This window comes from Penicillium expansum, assembly GCF_000769745.1.
Source record: "Penicillium expansum strain MD-8 chromosome Unknown contig11, whole genome shotgun sequence".
Lineage (NCBI taxonomy): Eukaryota > Fungi > Ascomycota > Eurotiomycetes > Eurotiales > Aspergillaceae > Penicillium > Penicillium expansum.
Window position 1 is genome coordinate 13,732 of NW_015971336.1, and position 26,126 is coordinate 39,857.

Sequence of the window (26,126 nt, forward strand, 5' to 3'; positions counted from 1 at the left end):
GCAGCAAAATTATCCCCAAATCAGTTCAGAAAACCAAATGCTCGTAGATCCAGATGGATAATTTGTCGAAACAATCTCAAATTACGCTCGGATAATAACCATGCCGACGGTCTGACCACGCTTCAATGGACCCCAAACGCCAGAACATTAGCGTATTGGCCTGGTGGAATCAAGAGAGATGAAAGTCGTGGTAAACGGCGCCTGCGCCGTGAAGGTGCCCCCGGAGAAAAGGAGGATGCAATATTCGATGTAGCCGGTGGCCAGCTCAGTCATTTTGCGACGAAGCGTGAGGATCACCATTGGAGGAGCTCGTGCCGACCTGATCCAGCGCGACGGCGTGAAGTGCTGGTTTCTCGGAAATGTGTAGCAAACCATCTTCTTTAAGTTTCATTTGCTTTTTTACCCACTCGGCCACTTCTTCGTCAGCTGTGATCGCGGATGAAGTGGCATCGCCGGAGCCGGACTCCTCAGGTGGTGGGGCGCTGTCACCACCTGACTCGGTTGGTGGCTGCATGAGGGGGGCCAGCCAAGGGTGTCGGAGTAGCATGTTGTAAGTTGGTCGATTTTTCGGGTTCTTGTCGAGACAGGCCCGGACGAATGCGTGCGCTTCTTCAGAGAATCCCTCGGGTAATGTTGGGGGATCTCCGTGAACGATAGCCTGAAATGGACAATATTAGAACGTTGGACCTGGAAAACTGTTGTCAGGGTACTCACGTGTAACTGGCTGAAAATGTTGTTGAATGTTTCTGGTGGGTATGGGTATCGGCCCATGGCGCATTCGATGATGGACAGGCCTAAACTCCAGACATCACTCTGCACGCTGTATGTACCGGCACTCGGTGCCCCCGATTGTTGCATTCCGCCTCCAGCGATTCGTTCAGGTGCCATATAACTTTGGCAACCAATATTGGTCTTCGCAATACTAGAGACTAGATTTCCGCTGACACCAAAGTCGCAGATCTTGACTTGGCCCTTGCTGTTGACAAGGACGTTGGTTGGCTTCACATCGCGGTGAATAATGTTGTGGTCCTCCTTCAGTGATTTCAACCCCATGATGGTGGATAGAGCCACCTTGCGTAGAATGTTCTCGGGAACGCCACCTTCGTAGAGCTTGTCGATCGAGCCGCCGTCCATGTACTCGACACACATATAGACGGCACCTTCCTGGAAAAAGGCCCCGTAGAAATCGATGATGAAGGGAGATATACAGCGGTGTAGAATGTCTAACTCCATAATGATTTGTGCAAACTTGGCTTCGTCTAATTCCAAGCGAATCTCCTTCATGGCCATGACCACACCGGAGAGTTGGTTCGACCCACATTCTGGACTCGTTTCGTCGTGGCCTGGAGGACGGCTAACAATGCCACCCAGCCCCAGACCTGGCTTTCGTAGATGCGGGCGAGAGTGTCGAACCTTGTAGACCGTTCCGTAATTACCCTTACCCAACTCGTCCAAGCGATCTACTTCGTCCAGTGAGATCTTGAAGCTGTGGCCTGAAGAAAATTCGACACCACCTCCGTGTAGAATGGCTTTGTTTTTAAAGTTGAGAGTGCCCTCTTTTGTGTCGATGAACTCGGAGTATTTGCTGAAGGCAGACTCCCCATTTTGTTCGCCCTGATTTTGATCCGTACCTGCTGCAGGAGTGGGGGGACCGGTGACATCCGATAGCTTCAGACCCGGCTTCATGCGCTTAGCCGCTAGCCCTCCCGGCCGAGGCGACAAAGCGCCAGGGCCAGTGGCGGGGACGGAAGGTGAAGATGACCAATTTGGAGCATTAGGCCGTGCGGCACCTAGGGGCATGCCGCCAGCAAGTGCGCCGCCCGCAACACCTCCTTGAGCCATGGGGATGTGCCCTGTTGAAGCAGCAGTATGTGGCTGCGGAGCACCTTGGCGGGATAACGAGAATGCCTTCATTTTTGCCATGATGTCTTGATTTAATCCACCGGTACCTTGTGAGCTCATCGACGCCTTGGGGTGTGGTGAAGTCCCAACACCCCGCCGCGCAGCATTGAGCTGACCCAGGTGTGTAGACGAGGCAGATAACCCAGTTCCGGAAGCTTCGCGGGAGGGGAGGACAACAGGACTCGAGGTCTGTCGGGGAAGCGAAGGAGGAGCCGTAGTATCGCTGGGGGAGGGAAGGCCGGCTTCTGGCGCGACAGCCTCAGTTGCGAAGTCTCGTTCATCAGCCATGGCGAGATGAAGGTGGGCTGTCGGGAACGAAGTTTAGCCGACACCAATGGCCGGTGTAGTTGCTGTAATTATGCCGTTTTGGACTTGGCTGCACCAGATGGCAGCGCTATAATAGAAAGCAAGCAAAAGCAAAGACGACAAGTGAATGCGAGAAAAAAAAGGGGATCAGAGGGGGAAAGGAGGGGCAGAAATGACAGGTGAAATCGCAATGTGAAGTCACTTCGGGCCGTGATAGAACGTGGGGAAAACCGATTTCAATACCGTTCGTATTGTACGTTCTGGTATTTTCTAGTATATTCAATCCGTTTCTTTCTTTATATCTCTCTCTCCCTTTCTCCCTCTCTCTCCCTCTTTCTCTCTTGATATGTTTTTACAGATAGTTCCTTTTCTTCATTTTCATCATCCTCATTCTATCTATACCTGCTTTCTCCCTATATTATTGTGTGTTTTGAGGAGATTGAATCTCCAACCGGGCCGCTACACCAGCCAATCACATGACGCTAGTCAAACAAAAGCAGGTTTTCTCCGTGTTATCCCCTTCGTCTGCCGTGTTTATATTAAAAAGGTGGCTTTATCATTTGATATGATATTCCTGTGTAGCTGACGACACCCTGAATCCCTACCTTTGATTACCCGGTTTTTTCTATGTCTTTTGACGCCCCATTCGAATGACTACGCCAAGACGTTGCCCGGGTCCGACAACCCCAGTCGTGGAAAGAGACATTGGAAGCCAAACCCTTTTGAGATCCCCGTGCCAATCCCGGTATTCTCGGCCGTGCTGACCCTGTACATTTGCAGGTCGTTGACTCATCCTACTCCACTGTTCTCCCGGGCATGGCCGGTTGTTGGCTCGGATAAGCGGTCCCATTCCCCGAGGCCGACAGAATTCGGAGCCTTGTTTCCAAGTTAGGGAAACAGCTTGACCTGGAGCACGTTCCTTCGACCCGGGATGAGATAAGGTTCGATTGGTCAATCTACTTTGCTATACATAGAGTACGGAGTACACAGCGGCCAGTTAAACAAATGAAGGTGTCGAAATCGTACCTGGAAATAGACCCCAGGGCTTGAAATAGCGGGGCCAAACGCCCTCGGGCACAGAATGTCTCATTTGAGGCCTTAACCCGACATTAAAATTGTCTTTTACTGAAATATCCATTGGCAATTCTATTGTTGGAACAGTGTTTTCATCGCATGTTTTGTTGAATCTGAGCATCTTAGCCTTGTCATCCAACATATCCCAACCTTCATGGCAAGACATATCCACCGTCGATGAGTACATCACTTCCAGTCATAAAGGTAGATGCATCACTGGCAAGGTACAGATACAATCCCTTGATTTCCTTCACATGCCCTTGTCTTCCAAGTGACGACATGCGATATGCCTCCTGGAGGGCCGAGGGGCCGGCCCCCATCTTTGTATCGAAGAAACCTGGCGAGACGATGTTGACTCGTGCAAAATCCCGCCACTCACGGGCAAGTGATTTTCCAAAGTGAGTGACGTACGCTTTGGTCGCATTGTAGACAGGCTGATCAGTAGGAACGTTGACAATGTGTGCGCTCATACTAGAGGTAATGATGAGGTTGCCATGTCCTTGCCGTGCGAATATCTCGCCAGCATATTTAGCACAATACACAATGCCGTCAACTAAGTCTCGGTTAACACCACGATCCATTATCTTGTTGAAGGAACGGATATCATACCATTCACGGACATCTGCTTCCGGTACTCTTCCAGAGTCTGTTCCAAGATAGGCTTCGAGATCGCCATGCCTTCTCGGAATTAGATGTCTGCCATAAATCAACATCGCCGGCAGAAACTAACCTGCATTGGCAATGAACACATCAATCTTGCCGAAATCTGTCACGACTTTTGTGATCGTCTCGGATACTTGGATGGACTCGGAAACTGCAGATTAAAGCTTAGCATTTTGGTAGCTTCTTTGGGGAGATGAAGCTCCAACTATCCACCTACCATCGACCTTGTAAGCGGAAGCCTGTATACCATGTTCCTTTGCCAGGACCTGAGCTTTCTCAATGGCGACGTCATTTCTGTGAATGTGGTTAACCTATTACACTTAAGACAGCCCTTGAATGAGAAAAAATCCTACGAATTATACCACAGGGCAACATTAGCGCCAGCTTCGGCCATAGACTGTGCTATGGCATGGCCAAGCCCATCGGCAGCACCCGTAACAACAACCACCTTTCCGTTCATTTTAAACTGCTCTAAAACATTTGAAGGCGAATCCGGGAATGGACGGGGGAAGCCGTCCCGGGTTTGAGCGGAGTCTTCAATGCTCATAGACATCTTGTATATTTTGTGCAATGGTTGAGGTTTGAAAGAATGATGGAACCGACCCCTCTTTATAAAGCATCCAATGTGGTGTCCCCGTTGACCCACTGTCGGTGCAGTGTTGGCCGAGACGATCTAGGGCCAAGCATTTCGTTGTACATATGTGACTTCAATAGTTTCATTAACAACCCGCTCCAAATCAAATCAAAGAGAATTGGAGACCTGATCGAACAGTTATATAAGGGAATGAGAAAGTGGGGAGATGTGGGGATTTTCAAAGTTTCGTATATCAGATTCACTCCACTGTGTCATAAGGTTTATCATCGCGCTGTTCGAAGTTATCAGTGACTATATCTAATAACTCCTCGACTATACATACCTAAGTTGTCGCACAAAAATGGACGTGACAACATTGGATCTTTCCACACTACCATGTTTTAGCGTCAGTGGGGTATCAGCTGCAGATCTCAAGTTACCCAACACTGAGCAGTTCAGTCTTCCAAGTTGTCTATGGACACCTGATTTGCGTTGGTCCTTTACATATATATATTCTTGTTTGTAGTAGTGGCTTGACCCCAGATCCTTCCGTTTCCAGGTCCGTCATCTCTTGATTTCTACTTCACAAATCGGTGACTCGGTAGGCATATGGTTATGCTCCTCTTCTCAGACGTAAATGAACTGATCTTGTCGCGTAATATCACGGGAATTGACCCTAGAGAGTAAAATTCGAGTTTTCTCTAACCACCTAAGACTATCAGAAGTTGCGCCTTAACTCTGGATTTCTCAGACACCCAAACTCGTCCGTGCTTATCATGAACGTGGTTAATTCCCGAAGCTAGTAATGGAAGATATCACTACCGCAATGAACGACTGGGAACAAGCCAACCAAGATGATATCGAAAGGCTTGTTATACTCATTGATCGCATCCTGATAGTGACTAAAAATGGGGTAGGAGCTTAATCATCCGTTACAATCGTCTGAGAGATAAACTGATGATTAACAAGGTCGAGAGAAAAAAGATACTTCTGGATGATCTTTATTCTCGATGGAACAAAACCACTCCTGTCAATATTGAATAGGAAGTCTCTGTGCATAAGCCAGCTCGTACTTGAAACCAGTCTGACCTCGGGACCTCGGGATACTCGGAGGCCTATGTCAGCATTTGGCAGCCATTCCAGAAAATTCGATGAATTCTGATCAGATACCTGTTTGCCTTACGCTTCGTATCTGAGACCGGAGCGGACCTTTTTTGAATCTTATAAACCTAATAACTTATTCACGAATAGAAGCGTTAGTTATTCTTTACTTCCTTCTCCTCCCCTTAAAAACCTCTGCCCCTTCAACCTTCTGAAAGGCCAACCATAGATAATCCCTCTCTTCTCACGGATGAAGACCTCCTCTTGGTCTTGCGTGATATTTGCGCTAGTATTCCTTACGGTTGTGCCTACGTCATCGAGTCTCTAAGATGAGCATCAATAGCGTCTCGGATGCGCGACTGAAAAGGCCCCGAGCATGGTATTCTACAACCCGCAAAGAGCCTAGAAGCTCAAAGCATTTTGATCTCTCCCCAAAACTTATCTACAAGGTGCACTGACCGCACAACATAAGTACAAAGATGAGGGCACCCGGCTGTTTCAAGGTCTACTCGATGGGCCCTCGCGACTTTGATGTATCCCCAAATGTAGATAGAGTAGTCAAGTTAAGTGCCTCATACAATAAGTTGAAGAATATCGAGCGTCCGAAAACGCAGAGGCTTTTTTCTCGAGATGGCTACGGCATGGCCAATGGGGTGATTATTTGACTATTGTTGGGCCGCGGCACAGATCGAGGGAGTAAGTTTAATGGAGGATATTGAACGCCAACTGGAAGCGGAGCAATAAAGTTCCTTGGATAGATTGACTGTTCACTAGTACTAGTCATGGCACTAGATATGGGGTTAACCTGGTTCCATTTCTACCGCCTCCGCCCACGCCTGCGGAAATCGAGATTTGAAAGGCAAAACACAAGATGAAAAACATTAAGATGTTACGGCAAATGCTTAGGTATCGGGAAGATCCGGAATACTTCCCTGTTGATGTGCGTGGGGAGCTCATTTGGGACAAAGTGAAGAATAGCAAATTTTGTGTTCTAGTCATCAAGAGACGTGGGTTGCAGGAGTTTGGCCCGGCCGAAGATAATTCATGTCCACATGGTAATATCTTACCTACATTCGTATCTCTAAGCCAATTCCATCGATTGCAGAACATCTGGTGCGCCTGGAGTCGACACCCGCTAGTATCCAAGCAAGACCGCCATAGCCTGATCATCTTACATAACTCCAATGCCAGAACCTTGTAAATTTCTCAGCTAGTAAAAACACAACTCATAAAGCGACTGCGAGAGCTGCCTCTTTCAACTGCCTACTAGCCATTACATCGTTAGAAGTAGTAAAGAAGAAGAAGTTAGTATAAATCAAGCGATCAAAGTATAATAGTTAACAACATACTAAGATTTTAAGTTCTTCCCATATGTAATCTTCGATCGATCGATCGAAGATTCGTACACAGCGACACAGTGACACAGCGACACATAAACCCGGCTACAAAGGTTACTCATGGCCGGAGGACTTAAGGTGGCGACCTAGAATATTCGGACACGTATACTCAGGCGTATCTTCAATCGTACCAAGCGCTACACAGCATTTTTCATGCATGAGATACTCAGGAGATTGTGCAACATGCTAAATATGGTCTATTGGTGCTCACTCGTGGTCACACCATGCTACCTGAACAGAGCACGAATCCCAATGAGAAAGATAGTAAGAATGGCGAACCATAAGTTCTGAAACCCTTATCTACATAAAAATCTATGATATCGATGGAATATCTTGGTATTGATGGTGGCTCGATGTGGTAGCACAGCTCTGCCGATCTTATGTGTGACTCCCTTTCGAGGCATCTCTTGGGTGTGCTGTGCACCCCTATAGAGCATAGTAGATATTGCAAATGGGAATTCTACTGGCTTTGAGGCAAAGGAGATACACTCAGTTCTAGGAGGTGGATTTGAAGCGGTATCATGATGGCGCAATGTGTCCTAGGTGTGGTTGACGGGAACATGATAAAAGCCCGAGACAGAACATCGCTAGAAAATATTCTACAGTCTAAAAGAGTTTGAAATTCAATTCCAAGCAAGCATAAAACGTTGAATTATATTCGAAGTTTTCGGAAATTTTTGACGCCACTATGCATCTCGCCGAAGTATGAAAATGATATGCAAATGCTATTCGTTCGTACATGGCTAACACATTTACTTCTATTATAGTATCTTTTCCGTCGAATTCACGAGATTGGAATCCGCTCCATCTTTGGTGTACCCGGTGATTACAATCTAAACTCCCTTGACTACCTCGCACCATGTGGTCTCAATTGGGTCGGTAATGTGAACGAGCTCAACGGCGGTAAGTAGATAGACACACTTTCCACTCGACCGAAACATATGAGTCTGATCATTTCACACACATAGGCTACGCCGCCGATGGTTATGCCCGCATCAAAGGAGTAGGCGCAATCATGACTACATTAGGTGTCGGGGAGCTTTCAGCCATCAATGCCCTAGCAGGCTCATGCGCCGAGCTCGTACCAGTAATCCACATTGTCGGATATCCATCAACAGCTATACAAAAAAAGCGGCTCCCAATGCACCATACTCTGGGAGATGGTGACTTTAGGCGATTTGCCAGAATGAGTGCCGAAATCTCAAGCGCCGTGGTCGTTCTGGAAGACAAATCAGATGCGACCAGGCTCATTGACGAAACGATTATTGAATGCTGCCGTTCCAGCAAGCCTGTTTACATTGGCTTCCCATCGGATCTTGTCCAGGTAGAGGTAGATCCATCTCCGCTTGAACACCCCCTGGTGTTCGAAGAGCCCAGTCCCAATTCGGTGGCGGATGAGGATTATGCCGTGGATTTGATTCTTGGCCGTATTCGGGCGGCTCAGAATCCGGTCATCATTGTTGAGATTCTGGCTGGAAAGCCGCACAGCTTGAATACAACGAGGCTATTCGTGGAAAGCTCGGGGTTTCCTTGCTTTGCTACGCCGATGTCCAAAGGTATCATCGATGAAGGCTTGATAAATTTCCACGGCGTGTACGTAGGAAAGGTCTCAGAGCTTACCGTTTATGAACAAGTTCAAGCCTCCGATTTAATCCTGATTATTGGGCCGCGTCCAGTGGATTTCAACACGGGCGGGTTCAAGACTGATTTGCCCCACATCGAGACCATCAAATTCGAACGACACAGCATCCAAATGCAATATCAAGGAACTCTTGGGGTCAATGTGAATGGTGTGCTTGAAAGGCTCAGCAATATCCTTGATGCAGAACGGTCAGAATCTGTCTCCACGGCTTCTACGGCCTCCACGCCTCCCCACAAGCTTGGTGGCACACCCGATATATCTGGAACCATCTCACCCTCCTCCAACTCACAGGGAGGAAGTGTGAACGAGGATGAGGTTATGGACTTCGAGGGTAACGTTGTTGACAAGTCTCAACCGTTAACCCAAGAGTGGATCTGGCCGCGAATGTCTGCCTGGCTCGAAGAAGACGACATCATATCTGTAGATATCGGAACTGCTGCATTTGGCATAACATGGTCTCGATACCCGCGCGGAGCAGTTTCACTAGTACAGTTCCTTTGGTCTTCGATTGGATATGCCGTCGGGGCAGCAGTGGGAGCGGCCCTCGCTGCGCGGGAAGACGAGGAACAATCCCAAGGCACTCGCCGCCGACGAACCATCTGCTTAACGGGAGATGGTAGCTTTCAATTGACCGCACAAGAAGTGAGTACCATGGTCCGCCGCAGACTGGGCGTTATCGTGTTCATTGTCTGCAATGAAGGGTACACGATAGAGCGCGTGATTCATGGCGTGGATGCAGAGTATAACGATATCCAGCCATGGGACTTTAAGCTTTTGCCGGCCGTGTTCCAGGCCGCTCCGAATACTGCTCGCACTTATGCAGTCCGGACTAGGGCTGAATTGAATAGTCTGCTTGACGACCCATCGTTTGGCCCAGCCGATCATTATGATGAGAATAACCCACCCCCGTTGCGTATTGTTGAGTTGTATATGGACAAATATGACGCACCTGACAGTTTGCAGGGGACTGTTGATTCTATTCAAGGCAGGAAGTGAGGGTGAGTGAGAGGTTTTCGGGTATTTCGGGTATTTCGGGTTGTGCTTCAGTGTGTTTTTGAATTTGCTAGATCGCGTTTAGATAAAGAATAAAGGCATGAACTTTTTTTTAGAATCAGCACATCAAAGATATTCCATATGAAGACGAAGACGTCATACAAGAATAGGGCTGAAAGGGGGAAATATGCCAAGATTTCGCAAAGCTTGACCAGCCTTGGAAAAGCTTGGTGCCTCCAGGGCCATTCCGAGGTTGACTTTCACGTGGATTTCCAAAGACATTTCCCAGGATTTTCTGTTTATGCCTTTTCTAAATTAAGAAATGAGGAAATTAAGAGAACAAAGCTCAATGAGGAAATCCCTGCGAGGCATTTTATTTCAAGTCTGCTAATCATCTCAAAGGATGCCAACAAATAAGCCGGTATCTCTCTCTTACCTCAGCCCCACAGGTCCATAATATGGCTGCCTGTGATGGCTTAGCTGCGCAGTACATGATACGGTCTGGGCTATGCTGGAAAAAGAGTTCCAAGGTTTGAATACTACTCTAATTTAGGTCGTTGGGTACTTACTAATAGTACTACTCCGTTTCATAAATAATAGAAACGGCTGACCCAGGCTTATTTACTTTCCCCTTTATTTTTCACTTTCCCACCTCTTCCTAAATATTTGCTTTGCCTGTCGCCTTCTTTTTTTTTCTTTTCAAATACAAATTATCCGTCAAAATGTTCGGCTGGTTCAAGTCTTCCAACGAATCGAAGCCCACCCAGGAGCCTACCTGGAATGCGGCCACCATGGCTATGGAACAGCCCACCAACGCTGAGGCCATGTCTTCCAACAACGTCGTCTCCCAGCAGCCTGTATGTTATTCGGTTGCTATTCGCTGATATCACAACTAATTGATCCCTCAGAGCTCAGAGTCGATGAAGATGGAACTCCGCGGTGGCGGTGAGGGTGGTGATATCTGCTGTGGAGTGTGAGTCCTGAATCTTCCAAGGCTACTTTGGTGCCTTACTTAGCCACGCAGAATTTGAAAGATTAGCTAACACTTTTACAACAGCTGCGCTGGTATCGCTTGCTTCGAGTGCTGCGAGTGCTGCTGCTAGATATGCCGCTTTACTACGAAATGATACAACCCGATGAATGAACGGCGTTGGAATGGGACTTGGCACTTGTGAATAACGCGAGCCATAATGGATACCACTTTGTCGCAATATTATACTACCATTGGATATATCTTCATTTTATAATCCGTATTCTACCACGATCCCTATCTCGCTCTTAAGTGAATCACGCGCACCAGTATCAGGTACTGGTTAGGGCAGGTCGTGGGTATGTTGGAGCCTTATTACCTGAAAGGAATATTCATGTCAGTTCGTTAGGTTAGAGTTGCATTACATAAATGGAAGTAAGAATCGGAGAGAAAGTAGGTGCATTCTCGAAACATCTTTTTTTCTATATTTGTTTTTATCTCTTAGCTCGAAGAGTAATAATAACAAAACAAATCAAGACAAGTCTAAAATTTAAGAGACATATCACATTGAAAGAACCAGGGCAGTTCATTTCTTGTATTTTTTCCCGTTGGAATTGAGTTGCTATCATCCTCAATTGGGAACGGGCCAGAAAACTCCTAGAAGTGGCCATAGACATTACCTAGGTAGCCATCAGAGCTTGTCAGCTAAGGAAAACGTATCTAGATTATCTGCGAGGGAGACGGGTGTTATCTAGATTGTCTACATGTGTAGATAATCCCCGAATTACTTTGTTCATGTCCGCTGATAGGTGAGAATTTTATGGGCGCTTCTTCCGATTTGAAAGGCGTAATGAGAGGGGAGATGTATTGATAAATATTCCATACAGTGACTTCTTAATTAATTGATATGCTACATACACTCATAGATTACCTAGGTTGTATACTACTATGCATACATATTGTGCAAATTCATGGATACTAATAGCACTGCAAATAAGGACATAATGGACGCAACAAATTTTATAATCACAATGATTCCAGGATATAACGCGCTTTGTCATACTATAAATGTATTCTTCTTGGGAATATTTAAACGTTTAGATGACTTGAATAGGCTCTTGGTTGCCAAAACAACGCCCTCGTAGCTTCCAAACGGCGCTAACCGTAAAAAGAAATGGAGCTCCCCTCGATCTGCGCGTAGACATCAACTCCTGCAACCCTAGGCATGGAACAACCATGCCTCACTTGCGCCGACAACCCAATGCGCGCGACATAATACCCAATCAAGACTCTAATGCCCCAGGAAACCTCCGAGCACAGTTTCAGACCCCGCCAACGCGTCACACTCCCACCAACCCAACCCATCGACCTCAACCCCCCTCCACCGGTCCAAATGCTCTCACGCCCGACCCAGTCGCCGTGGCGGGACATCCAGCGGCACCAATAAATCCCTTTACAATATTTGGAAGACCAAGAGTTGAACAACCACCACCACAAATGATGGATGACGACGACTTTGACGATGATTTCGACCCGCGCGGGCGCAGCATGCAAGAACTCGGAAACGACGGGCCACTCGACTTCGATGATTCCTTCGATGGTGGTCACGAGATCGAAGGACAATTTGATGACTCCGATATTGATGGCGAGGAGCTGGAGGAAGAAGTCGAGGACCAATTCGACGACGAAGAAGACCCCGACCAAGAGATGCACGATCGAGGTACTGATCCGCGCTCCCTTTCTTTCCTTATGGCTACGCTTCAAGAGTTGCAGTCTAATATTTTGAGCTACAGAAAAATCACCCTCCCCCTTACCACCCAACTTGCGCGAGATCTCATCTCTCGCTTCCTGGACCGTCTCCACCTCAAAGCCGGGCTGCGGCGTCGCGGCCCTCCGCAACCCTTCCCCGGCACAATACTGGCAATCCGACGGACCACAACCGCACACCTTAACCCTTCACTTCTTCAAATTGGTAGCTGTTGTGCGCATCCGCGTATATCTGGATTTTGAGCTTGACGAAAGCTACACGCCCACGAAAATGATTTTCGCAGCCGGGATGGGCGGCAACGACCTCGTCGAGTTCGCAACTTGGGAAGGAGACGGTCCATGCGGCTGGGTCGATGTGCCACTAGAGGGCGTCGGCGGTAGAAACGGCGGATGGGTGCGCAATGACCCTGGGAAATCGAAACGCCGCTCTACGAGTATGCGTCGACGAACAATTGTGTACCGAAACTGTGATGACCCTGACCATGAACATGATGATGAGTGTGATCCGTTTTATGAGATTGATGAGCCTGATAGCCAGGATGATGAGGATGATCACTATTCAGGGAATGTGCTCAAGGCTATGGTCATCCAGATGCGCATTATGGAGAACCATCAGAATGGCAAGGATACCCATGTTCGTGGATTCCAAGTATTTGCTTGTGATGATAGTCGTCGTCGGATGGCCGCTGCTCCGTCGGCTTCTGCTGATGCTCGGCGCCGTCGTCCGTCCCTACGTGGGGCTCATGATCTTCGTGGACGTACCGCAAGTGAAGATGCTGATACTGGATTTACTACTACCGGTCTAGACGAGCCGGATTGGATGGGCGAGCCAGTGATTCGATAAGCAGGGGCTTGTTACAAGGAACAACAAAAATACCGGCGTTGTTTGGCTTGCAAAATGCCAATAGAGGTTTTATTATCGGAGTTTCAATGTCTTCATGATACCCAGTTCCATTATTTTTGCATGGGTTTGGTCGGCGAATGAACATCATTAGGCATTTTTGCGCCAATGAAATTGAAATCCATGTTGCATCTTAAAACGGGTATTCAAACTTTTAGTTTTCTATGCTAGTCATATATCATATAGAAACATTGAGGAGCCTGCTTTGTATCTACTTAAGCAGCTTCTCCAGCTCGGCGGCGACGGCATCGCCGACCTCGGTAGTCTTGGCTGTACCACCAATGTCGCCGGTGCGTACACCAGCCTCGATGACGTTGCTCACAGCCTGCTCAATCAGGCGAGCCACGTCAATCATGTTGAAGGAGTACTGCATCATCATGGCAATAGAGAGGATAGTGGCGACGGGGTTAACGATACCCTTGCCGGCAATATCGGGGGCGGAGCCTAGGAATATCAATTAGCGATGACCAAAACCATGACTGACAAAAAGCAACAAAGAGACCAAAACACATACCGTGGATAGGCTCGTAGATACCGTTGACACGGCTCTTGCCATCAGGAATACCGCTCAAACTGGCACTGGGAAGCAGACCCAGAGAACCGGGGATAACACTAGCCTCATCGCTAATGATATCACCGAACAAGTTGCTAGTAACAACAATACCGTTCAGCTTACGGGGGTCCTTGATCATCAGCATAGCAGCCGAGTCAATGAGGTGGTGACCAATGGAGACCTGGGGGTACTCCTTCTCCATAATCTCAGTGACGACCTTACGCCACAGACGACTGGTAGCGAGGACATTGGCCTTGTCCAAACTCCAGACGGGCAGGGGAGGGTTGTGCTGCAGAGCGAGGTTGGCGGCGAGACGGATGATGCGCTCGATCTCGTGACGAGAGTAGGGCTCGGTGTCCATGGCGTATCCAGAACCATCGTCCTCCGTGCGCTCACCGAAGTAGATACCGCCCGTCAGCTCACGGATAATGTTGAAGTCGACTCCGCGGCAAATCTCGGCCTTAAGAGGCGAGCTCTCGACCAGCGAGGGCGCGGCGAAGTTGCAGGGCCGCAGGTTTCCAAATGTGCCCATCTCCTTACGGAGCTTGAGGATACCCTGTTCTGGGCGCACGGCGCCAGTGCCCCATTTCTGTTGGACGCAATGTGTGAGTAAGCTTGTTTTTGGTGTTTGTGCGGGGAGGGAGGGAATGGAGGGGTTGGAGATATAGACGTACGGGACCTCCAATAGCACCGAGCAGAACGGCATCGGCGTTCTTGGCGGCGTTCAAGGCCTCGTCGGTCAAGGGCGAACCGGTAGCGTCGATGGAGGCCTGCAATTGTTAGTCATTGGGGTTTTGTCGCGTGTGTGGAGTATACTCACACCACCGAGCAGGTGATCCTGAAGGTTGAAAGTAATACCGCGGGATTTCTCAATGACACGGAGGATCTGCGATTCAATCAGTACTTTTATTCCGCGCAATTCCAGCTTGCAATGTTACCTTGACAGCCTCAGCGGTCACCTATTCGCTAAATGTCAGTCCTGTACTCAATTCCCCCACAAAAGCTCTGAATGACATACCTCGGGACCACAGTGGTCACCACCAAAGACGACGATATTGAAGGAAGACATTATGTATGAAGAAAAATGATTTGCTCAATTATTCAGGTTGGAAGCTTCAGAATATAAAGGCGGGTGAATTTGACACTCAACCCCACCAAGTCCGACATCGGCGCCGATGACATAAATCCAATCATCGGCGTCGCTTATTCACGGTTACATCGACCCATACACCTCCAGGGCTACCTGCATGTAGCTATGCTCTTTGTCCATCTGTTAAAGCTTTGTTTTGCCCTTACTAGTCCAATTTAAAAGCTTGTCCACGGGTTGGTCTTTATTCCTACGTTGTGGTCTTTTCTGGCCACATACGGCAAGGAACTCCTTAATTTATCTGGAAAATGTTGGCAATTCCAGATCCCTCAAGATCGAATTGGCGTCAACAATCTCAACTTTCAAGCTGTTCCCTGTAATTCATTGGGAATATTCTCAATAATTTTGAGACAAACTGATGCAATGCTAACGGCATGTAGAGAGGAAGTAAAAAGAAGAGTTGATAGATTGCTAAACATACTCCTAATATAGCTTCATGGGAATTAGGAATCAAGCCGGGAAGCTCTGTAGAGAGATCAATAATCGATAGCATTCTGTTCCTCGGAATGGACATCAAAGAGAATATTCTCCAGTTATCACAGTGAAGTCCAAGAGACGGGGTGTGATGGGAAAATGGCAGTTTCTTTTTCTTTTTTTCTTTTTTTGAACTTTACTAAATGAAAACCAGACGAACTGGCGGGAATCCAGACAGAAGTATATATCTCCAAAGTTGCATATGTACATACGTAGGCATCTCGTACGGCACATCTGATCTTGAAGGGTTGGAGGGTCCTAATATCCCGAGGGTTGTTACAGAACCTCCGAGGAAAGGGACTACCCCAAGACTGGTACACCAAGTACGGAGTATGAGGGATCACAATATAAGAAAGGTTTTGCCATCACAGGGTTCGGCTCTTCTATTAATCCACAACCGAGGCCCTTTACCGCTCAATCTCGTGGCTAATCCATGGATTTAAAGCGCAACATTCACTCACCTTGGTATTATGCACTGTCAATATGGAGTCTCATCCCACCAGAATAGTCATTTATGCTTGCGTTACCGATATAGATGGTTTTCCCCAACGGCGCCATGTCAAAATTGGGGAAGACTTTTGTGACATTATGTTAAATCGTGCATTCAATCCTACACTTCACCCAGCGGGTTACGACCACATTCATATTCCGGCTGACTTCGACTCACCCAAGCCTCTTAAAAGATGGTTTATTCTTGATTTGGATGTTACTGAGCCACTGAACCAGGAGGATTTTTTGCAACTTCCCCATCAGGTATACCTTGCAAGTCAACAAAGTGGCAAACTGTGAGAGGCCTAGTCAAAGTCTTTGGTGATAATTACCCTTTCTAATTACACAGATCCTTCATCCCTCGCGATCGATGGGCTGAAAAGGCAAAGGACAGGGCTGCTTCGTATACTTGGGGGGGTAAACAGGAGCAAAAGATTGTTAAAAACATGCAGAAAGTGATCAATAACAAGGCGGAATAAATAACAAAGTATGAGGCCTCGTTCTTTTTCTTTAAGATGTTTCTGGTGGCGTTTCTCCTTTACACGCAGGGCAATATTCGTCGTCCTTATCCTCTTGCCAGTCGTGGATGTCTTCACGCTGATGAGGAGGACAAGTTACTTCATTTTGAATGGCAGGCCCACATCTCGCGACATAAACAGTTGCCTCGTCACCACACCTTCCAAATATCCCCCGTACATTTTCACACATCTAATTTATTTACTAATGCCCTTAGGTCCTAATTGCTGGGTTGCTCTTACTCCTATGTTGCTCGAACGCCGAGGGTTTGCCCAGGATGCTGCACACTTCAGTCAGAGTTTAGTATTGACTAGCTAGTTATACGTACCTTGGAATTCTCGGTAAGATTTGAGGTCAATGATACTTCTTGGTATTGTCATGTATCCTTGACATGGAAGGGATGCACTTATTTGAGAGGAGATGAGACGGACTGAATAAATAGGTGGTAACCACTGGCCTATTTTTGTTTTAGATTACATCTGCTGATAAACTTTTGCGGATTTGTGATGAACTAAAATAAACACGCTAGTTTATCTCAGTCCCCTTTTAAGAGGGGTTTGGCCTATGAGGTCTTGTCATTATGCGCCGGCCTGGAAAGGGCTTTACATATGTCTCCACCGTCTAGGAGCTTGAGCGCCTAAGTTTAGTATGAGGTATGGAGTCTTGCGTGCATACGCGACCTATTCCAGTTGAAGACCAATTTTGGAACGCTCTGTCTTCCTCACTTTAGCCTATGGATTCACTCTCCTCTAATTTTCCTTGAATATTGGCTAATCAGCTTTTGGACAGAATTACATATAGGAACTCACAAAAGATATATTTTTTATCAGAATCCTACCCTGCTGATACTGCCAGCGATGTAGGGTGCAACTGTGAGTCAAAGCCCTCGAAACTAGAATACTTCTATCACTGCGTTTCAAGAAGCAGTGCAGGGGGCTTAATATGCGGCTGGAAGCGTGTCAGTCCTCGTCTATTGAATTCAGAGCTCTTTCTACATTTTGATCATCATAGAATTCTAGGAATAAGGCTCCCAGTCCCAGCAAATCTGTACGTCACTCCTATTTGTCCGCTGCCAGAGGCAAATCGAACTATATGTTTCTTGCGATAAGCTGGACAGTGGAACTAAATACAAGTGATTTACTGGTTAGTCGCTGGATCCCTCAGCAAATTTGGGTTTGTTTGTTCAAACCTAACCGTCTATAAAGCAACAAACAGACAATGCATATTTGGAAAATACTGGCCACTTTTTATCCTTACAATTTCAAAGGCTAATCCTAACTACTGCCTTAATGCTAGATTGTTCTAAACAGCCACTAGGAGGCTACTTACATATTCTTAATAGCGGTGGCTTCCGCCAGCGTGTGATATTGGCGATTGCAACCATATACTACAATACTGTAGACCTAACTACTATGCCAAAACAAATAATTTAGTTACGCTAGCCATCCATAGGAAGCTATACGCGTCGAATGCCGCCTCGGGTAGATTTCGTTCAATAATAACGTTATCTATAAAGAGAGAAGAAGCGGATTGAATCCTCTGAAAAGGGAAACCGTCCTGGTAAGCGAGTAGCCATGAAGGAGAGGGGACCGATAGATATCTCAGAGATATTGAATTGTTCTTTTGGTAGATTACCTATATAGGCCGGATAATCGCAAACTCTTCTCATCCTTGACACGTGCAAATCTTTGAGTGGGAGTTGAATGCTCATATATTTCTTTGCGCTCTTCGTGGATTTTGGAAAACAGATCTTTTTCAAGGCATCTTCAGCTGCTTTCTCAGGAATGGAGCCTCAGTCATACCTGTGAATACAATTCGCGCGATCATGAGATTCCCACGTCCTTGTATGAACAAGCCCGGCCGAAGCTGATATTTGGGCCTTCTGGGGACCTCGGTCCGAGGAAATATTGTAACAAAGGTTTCACTAAGCAAATTCCTTCATCTCAGATGAGATCAAGCAACGCACACAAAAAGCGGGAGGCAAGATATTTTTCAATTAATTTGAAGCATGATTGCGTATCGAGAACAATTACACATCACTTTCGAAAAGTCAATTGTGACTGGTTTACTCTCAGGTGGGTTATTACAGCTAATCGATAGTAAATCGGCTGCCTAAAAATGGCTACTTTAGACGCGTTTCCCAATTTACTGTCACGTCAGGAGTCTCCAAGTAGTATTCAACTTTTTGATCGGTAACAAGAATTTATAAATATCCCCACTGGTCTATGATATAATAAGCTGTAATATACAATCCACAAAATCTCTATATTTTCCCATCCGGATCGAACAATGGCCATCCTGGAAATTCCTGGCCTTAGTTCTCTGAATCAGACTGCTTGACCGCTTTCTTCCGCTGAGCGATATATGGCTTTCGTCGGTCAGACATGTCAAGCGCAGCCAATGAAACAATGACAGCCAGCGTCAGACCCTGTGCATACACACGGGCCTGCACAATCTTTTGTTTGCCGGTCAGGTACGGGTTGCGCCCGACCATAATAAAGGAACCGACCATGCTGGCAACGAAAGTAGCGCCAGCAAGCTTGTATTTTTGCTCCCTTACCCAACTGAGCAGCTGCTGCGATGTACTCTGTTGGTAGCTGGATTCCATTGTTTTGATGTATTTGGGTCTGCAACTTTGGGGGAGGCTCGGAGAAGGGTGATCTATGAAGGCAGTACGGAGTAGTTAGTAGTGTTCTCTATTGATAATTCGGGTATAATAAGCACTCACTCCTTGCCAATTTCTTTTCTTTTTGGTTATGAGGATCCAAGGTTCAGAAACAACATTTGAAAGTGAGTACAACATAAGTCAAGAATATTGTTTCTTATCTCTTCGGATCCGACTGATACGATCAATCTCCGAAAGATAAGAATTTCGATCGGTGAAACTTTCTGCCGCAACGATCCTTCTCCACTTCACTCCATTTTGGCTCCACTTAAGCCATTTTCGGCATTAATTCGTAGCCCAGGAGGTCCACATGTGCACTGATCGGAGTTCCTGCCGAAATCGAAATGTGTTTATAGCGGAAGGTGCTGGTCAATTTGGACGAAATTTCCATTTCGCCCCCTTTTACTTATATTTCCTTCAAGGCCCCCGTCTCTGGTTTACATCTTACAGCTCATCCTAGGTGCTTCATACCCTCTAACAACAACATTCTCTTTCCGCAGTTCACCGTGAGTCTTCTGCCCACTCATTTCGAGCCCAGTCACTGATCAAATCAGTCTTCAGTCTGCTCCGCCATGTGGATCACGCGTGGAATCTCGCTCGTCAATTTCGGAGTTGCCTCTTCAGCATTGGCATTCCAAGTCTTCGTTTTATACCCATGGCACAATCAGTTAGACGACGAGTTCAAAGCCTTGAAAAAGGAACACCAACGAGTACTGCAACAGCTCGATCTACGCAAACCCCAACCCCTGTGAGGATCTAAACGAAGGGCAAATTAAAACCGAAGACCTGGATGGGATGTGTACAGATGCAGGCGACAAAGACGATTCCTTCACTTGTTGTTTTTCAGCCTTGCTTGCAGTCATGGAATGATTACGGAGTATTTTTATAAGCGTTTTTTTTATAAACAAGTTCAGAGTGGCTCGTCTTTTGTATTGTTCGCTGTTAACCGTTCTTTGATACGGAGTAGACAAAAGGCATTTGCAATTAATATCGAAGAGAATAACTGTATCCACCTAAAGCTTCCAGGGGTGAATGGTAATATGTCGCAATAGTTACCTATGATTCTTACATTTTACCCATCCTTCATATTGTCTCCCTCCATAATATCTGAGATGTAGTGTAAACCAATCATACGTTATTCATCACCCTCGCATAAAAGGGAATAATAATATAAGCTATGTATAAGGGAATGTAGATCCCAAGACGCGAACTCACTCCTAGGGGCGAGAAATGCCGGGACACCCGAAAGTCGGGAAATCCGGGTATACTACGGAGTGCAAATGGGAACACCTTGATGGCATGAGTGAGATACAGTCTTAGAGACGTGCATCCTTGGAAGGAATTGTACAAAGTAGCGTTTCGCGTTGCATGCATTATAGTCTCCGTCGAGTACACCTAAATCAAGGATATCTAGTTCTCAAGGCGCTAGAGTGACTATAAATTCCATAGAAGCGTTTAAATTCCACACCGTTCAAATTAGACCGCAAGTTTGCACTATATACCTTTCTCAACTGAGGTAAAACTTTCTACCTGGCCATGCTTTAGACCTATCTCTCCAATGAGTCGTCGGTTGAGCAATAACTCCTCCAAGCACACCTCTCCCAACCTACCGTCCTTTCGCCTTCTTCGGTAAACGGCGGTTTCGCCATCAAGGTGCCCTCAGTTGAGTCCCACCACCAATACCAAAGCAAGAGAAAATGTGCTGTTGCCATAAAGTGTGTACCACATATCGATATCTTCCTCAATTTGAGCGGTCCAATCGGCCAAGTCACCTGAGCCAAGACGCGTTAGGAATTTCTGATCGCTCACACCAAGATATCCGGTTCACACATAGCCGAGGACCGTTTTACCAGAAGCTGAGGCTCGATCGATAACGTCAATCCAGTTCGTGTTCTTGGTAGAGTCCGGACCATTGACGACGTTGGCAACCAAGATAGGCATCTTGTCCAAAGAATACCCGATCAGCCGGTCCCACTCTGCTTCTGCAATCGCCGCCTAAGCATAAATAGAGGTCTCTTGTGGACTTTGTGTAATTGTACACTCAACCAATCTACCACATCTCATTTCACAACCACCTCTTTGATCTTGAGCCTCTGTATCACAGAAGCTGAGGAGGCGTTTGTTGAGGAGTTTCTCGACGCATGCGCCGCCGGTGATCTGTCAAACACCCAAGAAGCCATCTCCAGCGGGCGACTGACTGTTGAGGATCTCGACGAGGGACTCAAACTCGCGACGGAGGAGGCACGCCCTGAGATTGTGACCGCGCTATTCGACGCCGGCGCTCGCGCGACCTCTGCGATTAGCTGGCTCACTGGGGAACAACGAGAGCTCCCAGGAATCATTCGCCAGTTCTTCGACCATGGCCTTGATCCTAACGCGACTTCTAACGGCGAGCCTCTCTTATGGTAAATTGTTTGCTTGAGTAGCCAAAGATCCAGGGCTGACTCTTAGTAACAGCCTTCTGTCGACCCCTGAATCTGCTCGCGAATTTCTCTTGCGAGGCGCCGACCCTAACCGTTGCAGCCCGAGGGGAGCATCCCCCCTCATGCGCGCCATTTCGAGCACTTGTGAAGAAGACCCATCTTTGTTTGAGCTGCTTCTTGCACATGGAGCAAAGCTTGAACCACATCTACTCTTCAAGGCCATAGCTCCGCGCTTGAGGCAAGGAGAATTCATGACTAAGTATCTTCTAGCCAAGGGCCTCGATATTAACATGACACATGAAATATGGGGCTCTCCTCTACACCGTGCTATCACTTATTCCAAGTTGAGTATCATCAAACTGCTGGTAGACGCGGGCGCCGACCGCACAGCTCGACCAGCGGGCACGCCATACCATGACGAATCCCCCTTGGAATTTGCCGAGAGGTCAGAACGTTCTGATAAGGAGGCTATACTTAGTCTCCTTCGCTCTTAACAGGCTTACGGTTGACTTTATACCAAGGGGTATATGGATGATGCACACTATTGATAACAAGGGAAGTCCATCTCGCTCGGCCTAAATTCCGGTGTATATGCAGTCCTCAAGTGTCTCCATCTAACGTAAAAAGGTCCAGACTGTAACTATGTTGCAGAATCTGATACGAATGAATAGTGTCTCCCGCATGCCACTATTTATTACGGTAAATTCTACACTATGTAGACCCTCTGATTATGGCAAGCATTTCCTCGCCTTTTGGTGCAGTGGTGAGATTCTCGTAACCAGTAGCAGTCACGAGGATATCATCTTCAATGCGCACTCCACCAATATGAACATATTTTTCGGCAACATCGAAATCAATGTACCGAGCGTACGGCTGGTGGCGCGCATTGGCTATAGCCAGAGGAGAGAAATAGAGACCTGGCTCAACGGTCACAACCATTCCCTCTTCCAGCAGCGGAGCGGAAAGAGTGCACGGCGAAAGACAGGTAGAGTTCAAGATCGGGCGATACTGAAGTTGATCGAAACCACGATGAAGAGCCATGATTGACCGCTCCGACACATCGTGGACTTCAAGGCCGACGTGATGACCCAGACCGTGTGGGAAGAAGACTTTGGATGCGCCAGAGTGACGGATCTCGAGATTTGTGCCGTTCTTGAACACACCCAGAGCCAGCAGACCCTCAATCGCGATGTCATGGGCTAGATCATGGAGAGAGAGATAGCGAACCCCTTTCCGGATCGACCGGATGCACTCCTCTTGCATGCGCTCTACTAGCTTATAGATATCCCGCACGTAGTCACTGGGCCACTCGCCGGTAAGCGGGAAGGTGCGCGTCACATCACTTGCATAGCAGTTCCACTCTGCACCGGCATCGAGACAGACGAGGGGTTTCTTGTTGAGAGTTTCGTTATTTTGGCCGTAGTGCAGGATAGCCGCGTTGGGCCCCGATGCCGCGATAATCTGGTATGCCTGGTTCCGGGCGCCGTGAGAGATGCAGGTGTTCAAAAATGAACCTTCAATCTGCGCCTCGTTGGACATAGTCTGGATACTCTCTAGGATTCTCCGATGGGCAAGCCCCGAGACTTTGTTGGCCTGGCGGATCATCCGGATTTCATATTCGTCCTTAACGCCTCGGGCTGCGTCCATAGCAGGCCCGAGCTGTGCCAGGTCCAAAGGCAGGTCTTTTGGTAGATACTTGGGCTTCTCAGAGTCATGGATTAGGTACAGCTCGCTGCCCTGCTTTCGTTCGTCCAGCCACACCTGTAGCTCATATTTGAGCGAGGCTTCATACCGCACATGGTCCACATCATATCGGTCTTGTGCGTCCTCCCGTGAAAGGGTCGGGCCCATCCAAATCGCACGGTGGAGGTCGAAATCCGGGACATAAAGAGTTAACAGGTCTTGTTCAATATCGTACGTCAGAGAGCAGTCGGGCTCGTCGACTCCACTCAGGTAGTAGAAGTATCGTCGTTGACGGAATGGGCGCGATTGGTCGGAATCGCGCAGATTAATTGTTGGCTGCCCAGAAAGGAAGATCAAGCCACTTGAAGCTCCAAGCTTCCGGGCGACGTTGCGCGCATGTTGCTTGGCTGGTGAGGGCGGTCAGGTCAGCTCGAGTCTCACGCGATCACCAATCGTCAATGAAGGAAGAAATAGGTATGTGAGAGGGCAAAGCAGGGCGAATAAAGGCGTTCCGACCGTGCGATATTCACTCTAGGGAGAAGTGTACTCACCTGGGTATTTATCGCAGGAGGTAGGTGTCACCACGCGGATATGATAGGAGTCGAGGGAATTGATCATGACATCCTGAGCTGTAGACCCCTGGGCACCTTTAGTTGCACGCATTGTTCAAGTAAAGAAACTTCAACAAAGAGAGGGGATGAGAGGGATTTCAAGTAAGGAGCTAGGAGAGAGGGGAAGAGGAGAGAAGGGCTTATCCTGAGTAGGGATAGATAGACAATATCAGCCCCAGATGTGACACTGCTACCTCATGTAGGTATAATTATAGCTATTTCTGAGCAAAATGAAAAGTCAAATTTCTTTTTATAAACAAAAGACCTTAGATTCCTTCAAATATTCCAGGATCCAGGATCTTCAAATCCAGGAACCAACTCTACATTACCTTGCATTGTTAGTACAGGACTCTAGGTCCAGGCCGAAAACGTCTTAGATAACCCGCCCATTTTATCCGCTGCGCCCACTTATCTCTCTTCTCTCTCACCTCCTCTTTACCATATCCCAATATTCCCCGACTCCTCTCGACTTTTTCTCTTCCTTTGTACTCTCACTTGGCATATGAACGATGCAGGGCTCTGAGGCTTCGAGCCCCGATGCGCTCGCAGGCCTGCCATCAACCCTGAGTACGGTGATAGGCAATCCGACGACGTCACCGATTGGCGTTGTCTCCTCAACATTACTATTACCAACGCCTATACAAAGCGATCCATCACTTTCGCAGCAACAAATCCAAGCGAACCTACAAAATGTTATTTCCTCTTTGTCGATGGAGTTCCGTCCCGAGCCTATGCTGGCCAGTGGCAACTCGACCGGGTCAACCGGCAAAGGCATCTTGATTGGGATCTTGTCCGCGTTTGGTTCGGCCGCCGTCGCATTTGTTGTCTTAGCGATCTTTTTCTTTTTCAAATATACCCGCCGGGGGCGGATTATGCTCGATCGCATTGGCAGGCCCGGTGAATACGATGACGAGCAAGCGTTTTTGCGCGAGGAAGAGGCAGCTCTGGAGTCAATGGATGACTTGGCGCGATCGGAATATTTGCGGGCGAAAGGTAAGACTAAATATGAATATTCATGCAAGTCGCTTTGATTATTTTACTAATGAACCGCAGCTTTTGTCCAAGGAAACCCTCCCGAGTCCGTGCAAACCGATATCTCCCTATCACAGTTCCTCGCGATCCAAGAAAAAGGTGTATCTGCCTGGGAATTCCAGCCAGAGCTGGAAATTGCAAATTGCTTTGTGGAAGGACGAACAGAGATTGAGTTTTTTGACTCGGAGTGCAGTGTACAGACCAATCTGCCAATCCCCAAGCAGAACGATGTCTACTACTGGGAGGCAAAGATATATGATAAGCCTGACTCAACCATGATCGGTATCGGTGTGACTACGAAGCCATACCCCCTCTTTCGAATGCCCGGTATGTGTTACAACGGAAGTGTTTCTACTGGGGAATTCCCGCTAACAACCGCTAGGCTTCCATAAAACCTCTGTTGCCTACCAATCCACGGGACATCGTAGACTCAACCAACCATTTAATCCCACTCCCTACGGGCCTCCACTACTCCAGGGCGATGTTGTTGGTGTAGGCTACCGACCTCGATCTGGCACTGTCTTCTTCACACGCAACGGCAAGAAATTGGAAGATGTGGCTCACAACTATCGCTCACAAAACCTCTTCCCCACCATCGGTGCTAACGGCCCTTGCACTATCCACGTGAATTTTGGCCAAATGGGATTCGTGTTCATCGAAGGCAATGTTAAGAAATGGGGCTTGGCCCCCATGACTGGGAGCCTCGCTCCACCCCCACCCTATGGCAGTGAACAAGGCAGCATTCTACTTGAGTCGGGTCGTGAGAGTGCGGCTCAAATCACTCAGCGCGTTTACCAAAATGCAAACTACGCGGCCTCAGGCTCAAGTGTTAGGATCCCTCCGGCGCCCAGCCCAGGTCCTTCTCGATCACCAACTGACATTTCCCTCGCTCAGCTCACCCATATTCCTTCCCATGAAGATGCTGGCGAGGGATCCAGCCGTTTTGCTTTGGCCGATGCAGAGGGCAATGGTGCGGCAGCTCCTGATAATCAAGAGCCAGAGGTCCCACCACCAGAGTATTCTAGTCCCGACGGCAGTCGCAGGGGCAGTGATGCCTCTGAATGTCCACCTAGTTTTAGGGCTTCCGAGGACCCCAATTCTCCCTCAAATGACTCCATGGATTCTGGTGGTCAATTTCTACCCAGTTACCAAACTGTGGTGCAGAGAGATTTGAATGCATACAACCCAGAGGCCAACAATCGGCCTTGATGCAGCACCTATTCCCCCCCCCCCCCCCCCCCCC

General features: G+C 47.7%; 12 protein-coding genes across 12 annotated transcripts; 7 read left to right on the forward strand and 5 right to left on the reverse strand.

Moving 5' to 3' along the window:
- Positions 1 to 265: 265 nt before the first annotated feature.
- On the reverse strand, positions 266 to 2,190 carry pbs2 (mitogen-activated protein kinase kinase PBS2; the record flags this gene model as incomplete). The annotated part of the gene is made up of 2 exons (XM_016737780.1): positions 266 to 658; positions 715 to 2,190. 2 exons carry the CDS (start codon positions 2,188 to 2,190, stop codon positions 266 to 268), a joined length of 1,869 nt encoding a protein of 622 aa, XP_016597754.1.
- Positions 2,191 to 3,434: 1,244 nt separating this feature from the next.
- PEX2_005040 (Glucose/ribitol dehydrogenase) lies at positions 3,435 to 4,498 on the reverse strand (the record flags this gene model as incomplete). Its single annotated transcript, XM_016737781.1, has 5 exons — positions 3,435 to 3,835; positions 3,892 to 3,960; positions 4,013 to 4,096; positions 4,163 to 4,237; positions 4,309 to 4,498. 5 exons carry the CDS (start codon positions 4,496 to 4,498, stop codon positions 3,435 to 3,437), a joined length of 819 nt encoding a protein of 272 aa, XP_016597755.1.
- A 3,207-nt stretch (positions 4,499 to 7,705) lies between these two features.
- PEX2_005050 (alpha-keto acid decarboxylase family protein) lies at positions 7,706 to 9,655 on the forward strand (the record flags this gene model as incomplete). Its single annotated transcript, XM_016737782.1, has 3 exons — positions 7,706 to 7,720; positions 7,785 to 7,920; positions 7,986 to 9,655. 3 exons carry the CDS (start codon positions 7,706 to 7,708, stop codon positions 9,653 to 9,655), a joined length of 1,821 nt encoding a protein of 606 aa, XP_016597756.1.
- Positions 9,656 to 10,374: 719 nt separating this feature from the next.
- PEX2_005060 (uncharacterized protein) lies at positions 10,375 to 10,755 on the forward strand (the record flags this gene model as incomplete). The annotated part of the gene is made up of 3 exons (XM_016737783.1): positions 10,375 to 10,509; positions 10,561 to 10,625; positions 10,710 to 10,755. The coding sequence occupies 3 exons, from the start codon at positions 10,375 to 10,377 to the stop codon at positions 10,753 to 10,755; spliced, it is 246 nt and encodes an 81-aa protein (XP_016597757.1).
- Positions 10,756 to 12,119: 1,364 nt separating this feature from the next.
- On the forward strand, positions 12,120 to 13,233 carry PEX2_005070 (anaphase promoting complex subunit DOC1; the record flags this gene model as incomplete). The annotated part of the gene is made up of 2 exons (XM_016737784.1): positions 12,120 to 12,342; positions 12,416 to 13,233. 2 exons carry the CDS (start codon positions 12,120 to 12,122, stop codon positions 13,231 to 13,233), a joined length of 1,041 nt encoding a protein of 346 aa, XP_016597758.1.
- Positions 13,234 to 13,501: 268 nt separating this feature from the next.
- On the reverse strand, positions 13,502 to 14,912 carry leu2A (3-isopropylmalate dehydrogenase LEU2; the record flags this gene model as incomplete). Its single annotated transcript, XM_016737785.1, has 6 exons — positions 13,502 to 13,734; positions 13,805 to 14,432; positions 14,518 to 14,613; positions 14,664 to 14,729; positions 14,782 to 14,802; positions 14,862 to 14,912. The coding sequence occupies 6 exons, from the start codon at positions 14,910 to 14,912 to the stop codon at positions 13,502 to 13,504; spliced, it is 1,095 nt and encodes a 364-aa protein (XP_016597759.1).
- A 1,035-nt stretch (positions 14,913 to 15,947) lies between these two features.
- PEX2_005090 (uncharacterized protein) lies at positions 15,948 to 16,432 on the forward strand (the record flags this gene model as incomplete). Its single annotated transcript, XM_016737786.1, has 2 exons — positions 15,948 to 16,249; positions 16,303 to 16,432. 2 exons carry the CDS (start codon positions 15,948 to 15,950, stop codon positions 16,430 to 16,432), a joined length of 432 nt encoding a protein of 143 aa, XP_016597760.1.
- Positions 16,433 to 18,783: 2,351 nt separating this feature from the next.
- Positions 18,784 to 19,077, reverse strand: PEX2_005100 (HIG1 domain-containing protein; the record flags this gene model as incomplete). The annotated part of the gene is made up of 1 exon (XM_016737787.1): positions 18,784 to 19,077. One exon carries the CDS (start codon positions 19,075 to 19,077, stop codon positions 18,784 to 18,786), a length of 294 nt encoding a protein of 97 aa, XP_016597761.1.
- A 629-nt stretch (positions 19,078 to 19,706) lies between these two features.
- On the forward strand, positions 19,707 to 19,886 carry PEX2_005110 (uncharacterized protein; the record flags this gene model as incomplete). Its single annotated transcript, XM_016737788.1, has 1 exon — positions 19,707 to 19,886. The coding sequence occupies one exon, from the start codon at positions 19,707 to 19,709 to the stop codon at positions 19,884 to 19,886; it is 180 nt and encodes a 59-aa protein (XP_016597762.1).
- A 478-nt stretch (positions 19,887 to 20,364) lies between these two features.
- Positions 20,365 to 22,051, forward strand: PEX2_005120 (ankyrin repeat domain-containing protein; the record flags this gene model as incomplete). Its single annotated transcript, XM_016737789.1, has 3 exons — positions 20,365 to 20,437; positions 21,239 to 21,539; positions 21,592 to 22,051. 3 exons carry the CDS (start codon positions 20,365 to 20,367, stop codon positions 22,049 to 22,051), a joined length of 834 nt encoding a protein of 277 aa, XP_016597763.1.
- Positions 22,052 to 22,268: 217 nt separating this feature from the next.
- PEX2_005130 (aminopeptidase P family protein) lies at positions 22,269 to 23,903 on the reverse strand (the record flags this gene model as incomplete). The annotated part of the gene is made up of 2 exons (XM_016737790.1): positions 22,269 to 23,647; positions 23,792 to 23,903. 2 exons carry the CDS (start codon positions 23,901 to 23,903, stop codon positions 22,269 to 22,271), a joined length of 1,491 nt encoding a protein of 496 aa, XP_016597764.1.
- Positions 23,904 to 24,360: 457 nt separating this feature from the next.
- PEX2_005140 (SPla/RYanodine receptor SPRY) lies at positions 24,361 to 26,092 on the forward strand (the record flags this gene model as incomplete). The annotated part of the gene is made up of 3 exons (XM_016737791.1): positions 24,361 to 24,844; positions 24,905 to 25,210; positions 25,266 to 26,092. 3 exons carry the CDS (start codon positions 24,361 to 24,363, stop codon positions 26,090 to 26,092), a joined length of 1,617 nt encoding a protein of 538 aa, XP_016597765.1.
- Positions 26,093 to 26,126: the final 34 nt, after the last annotated feature.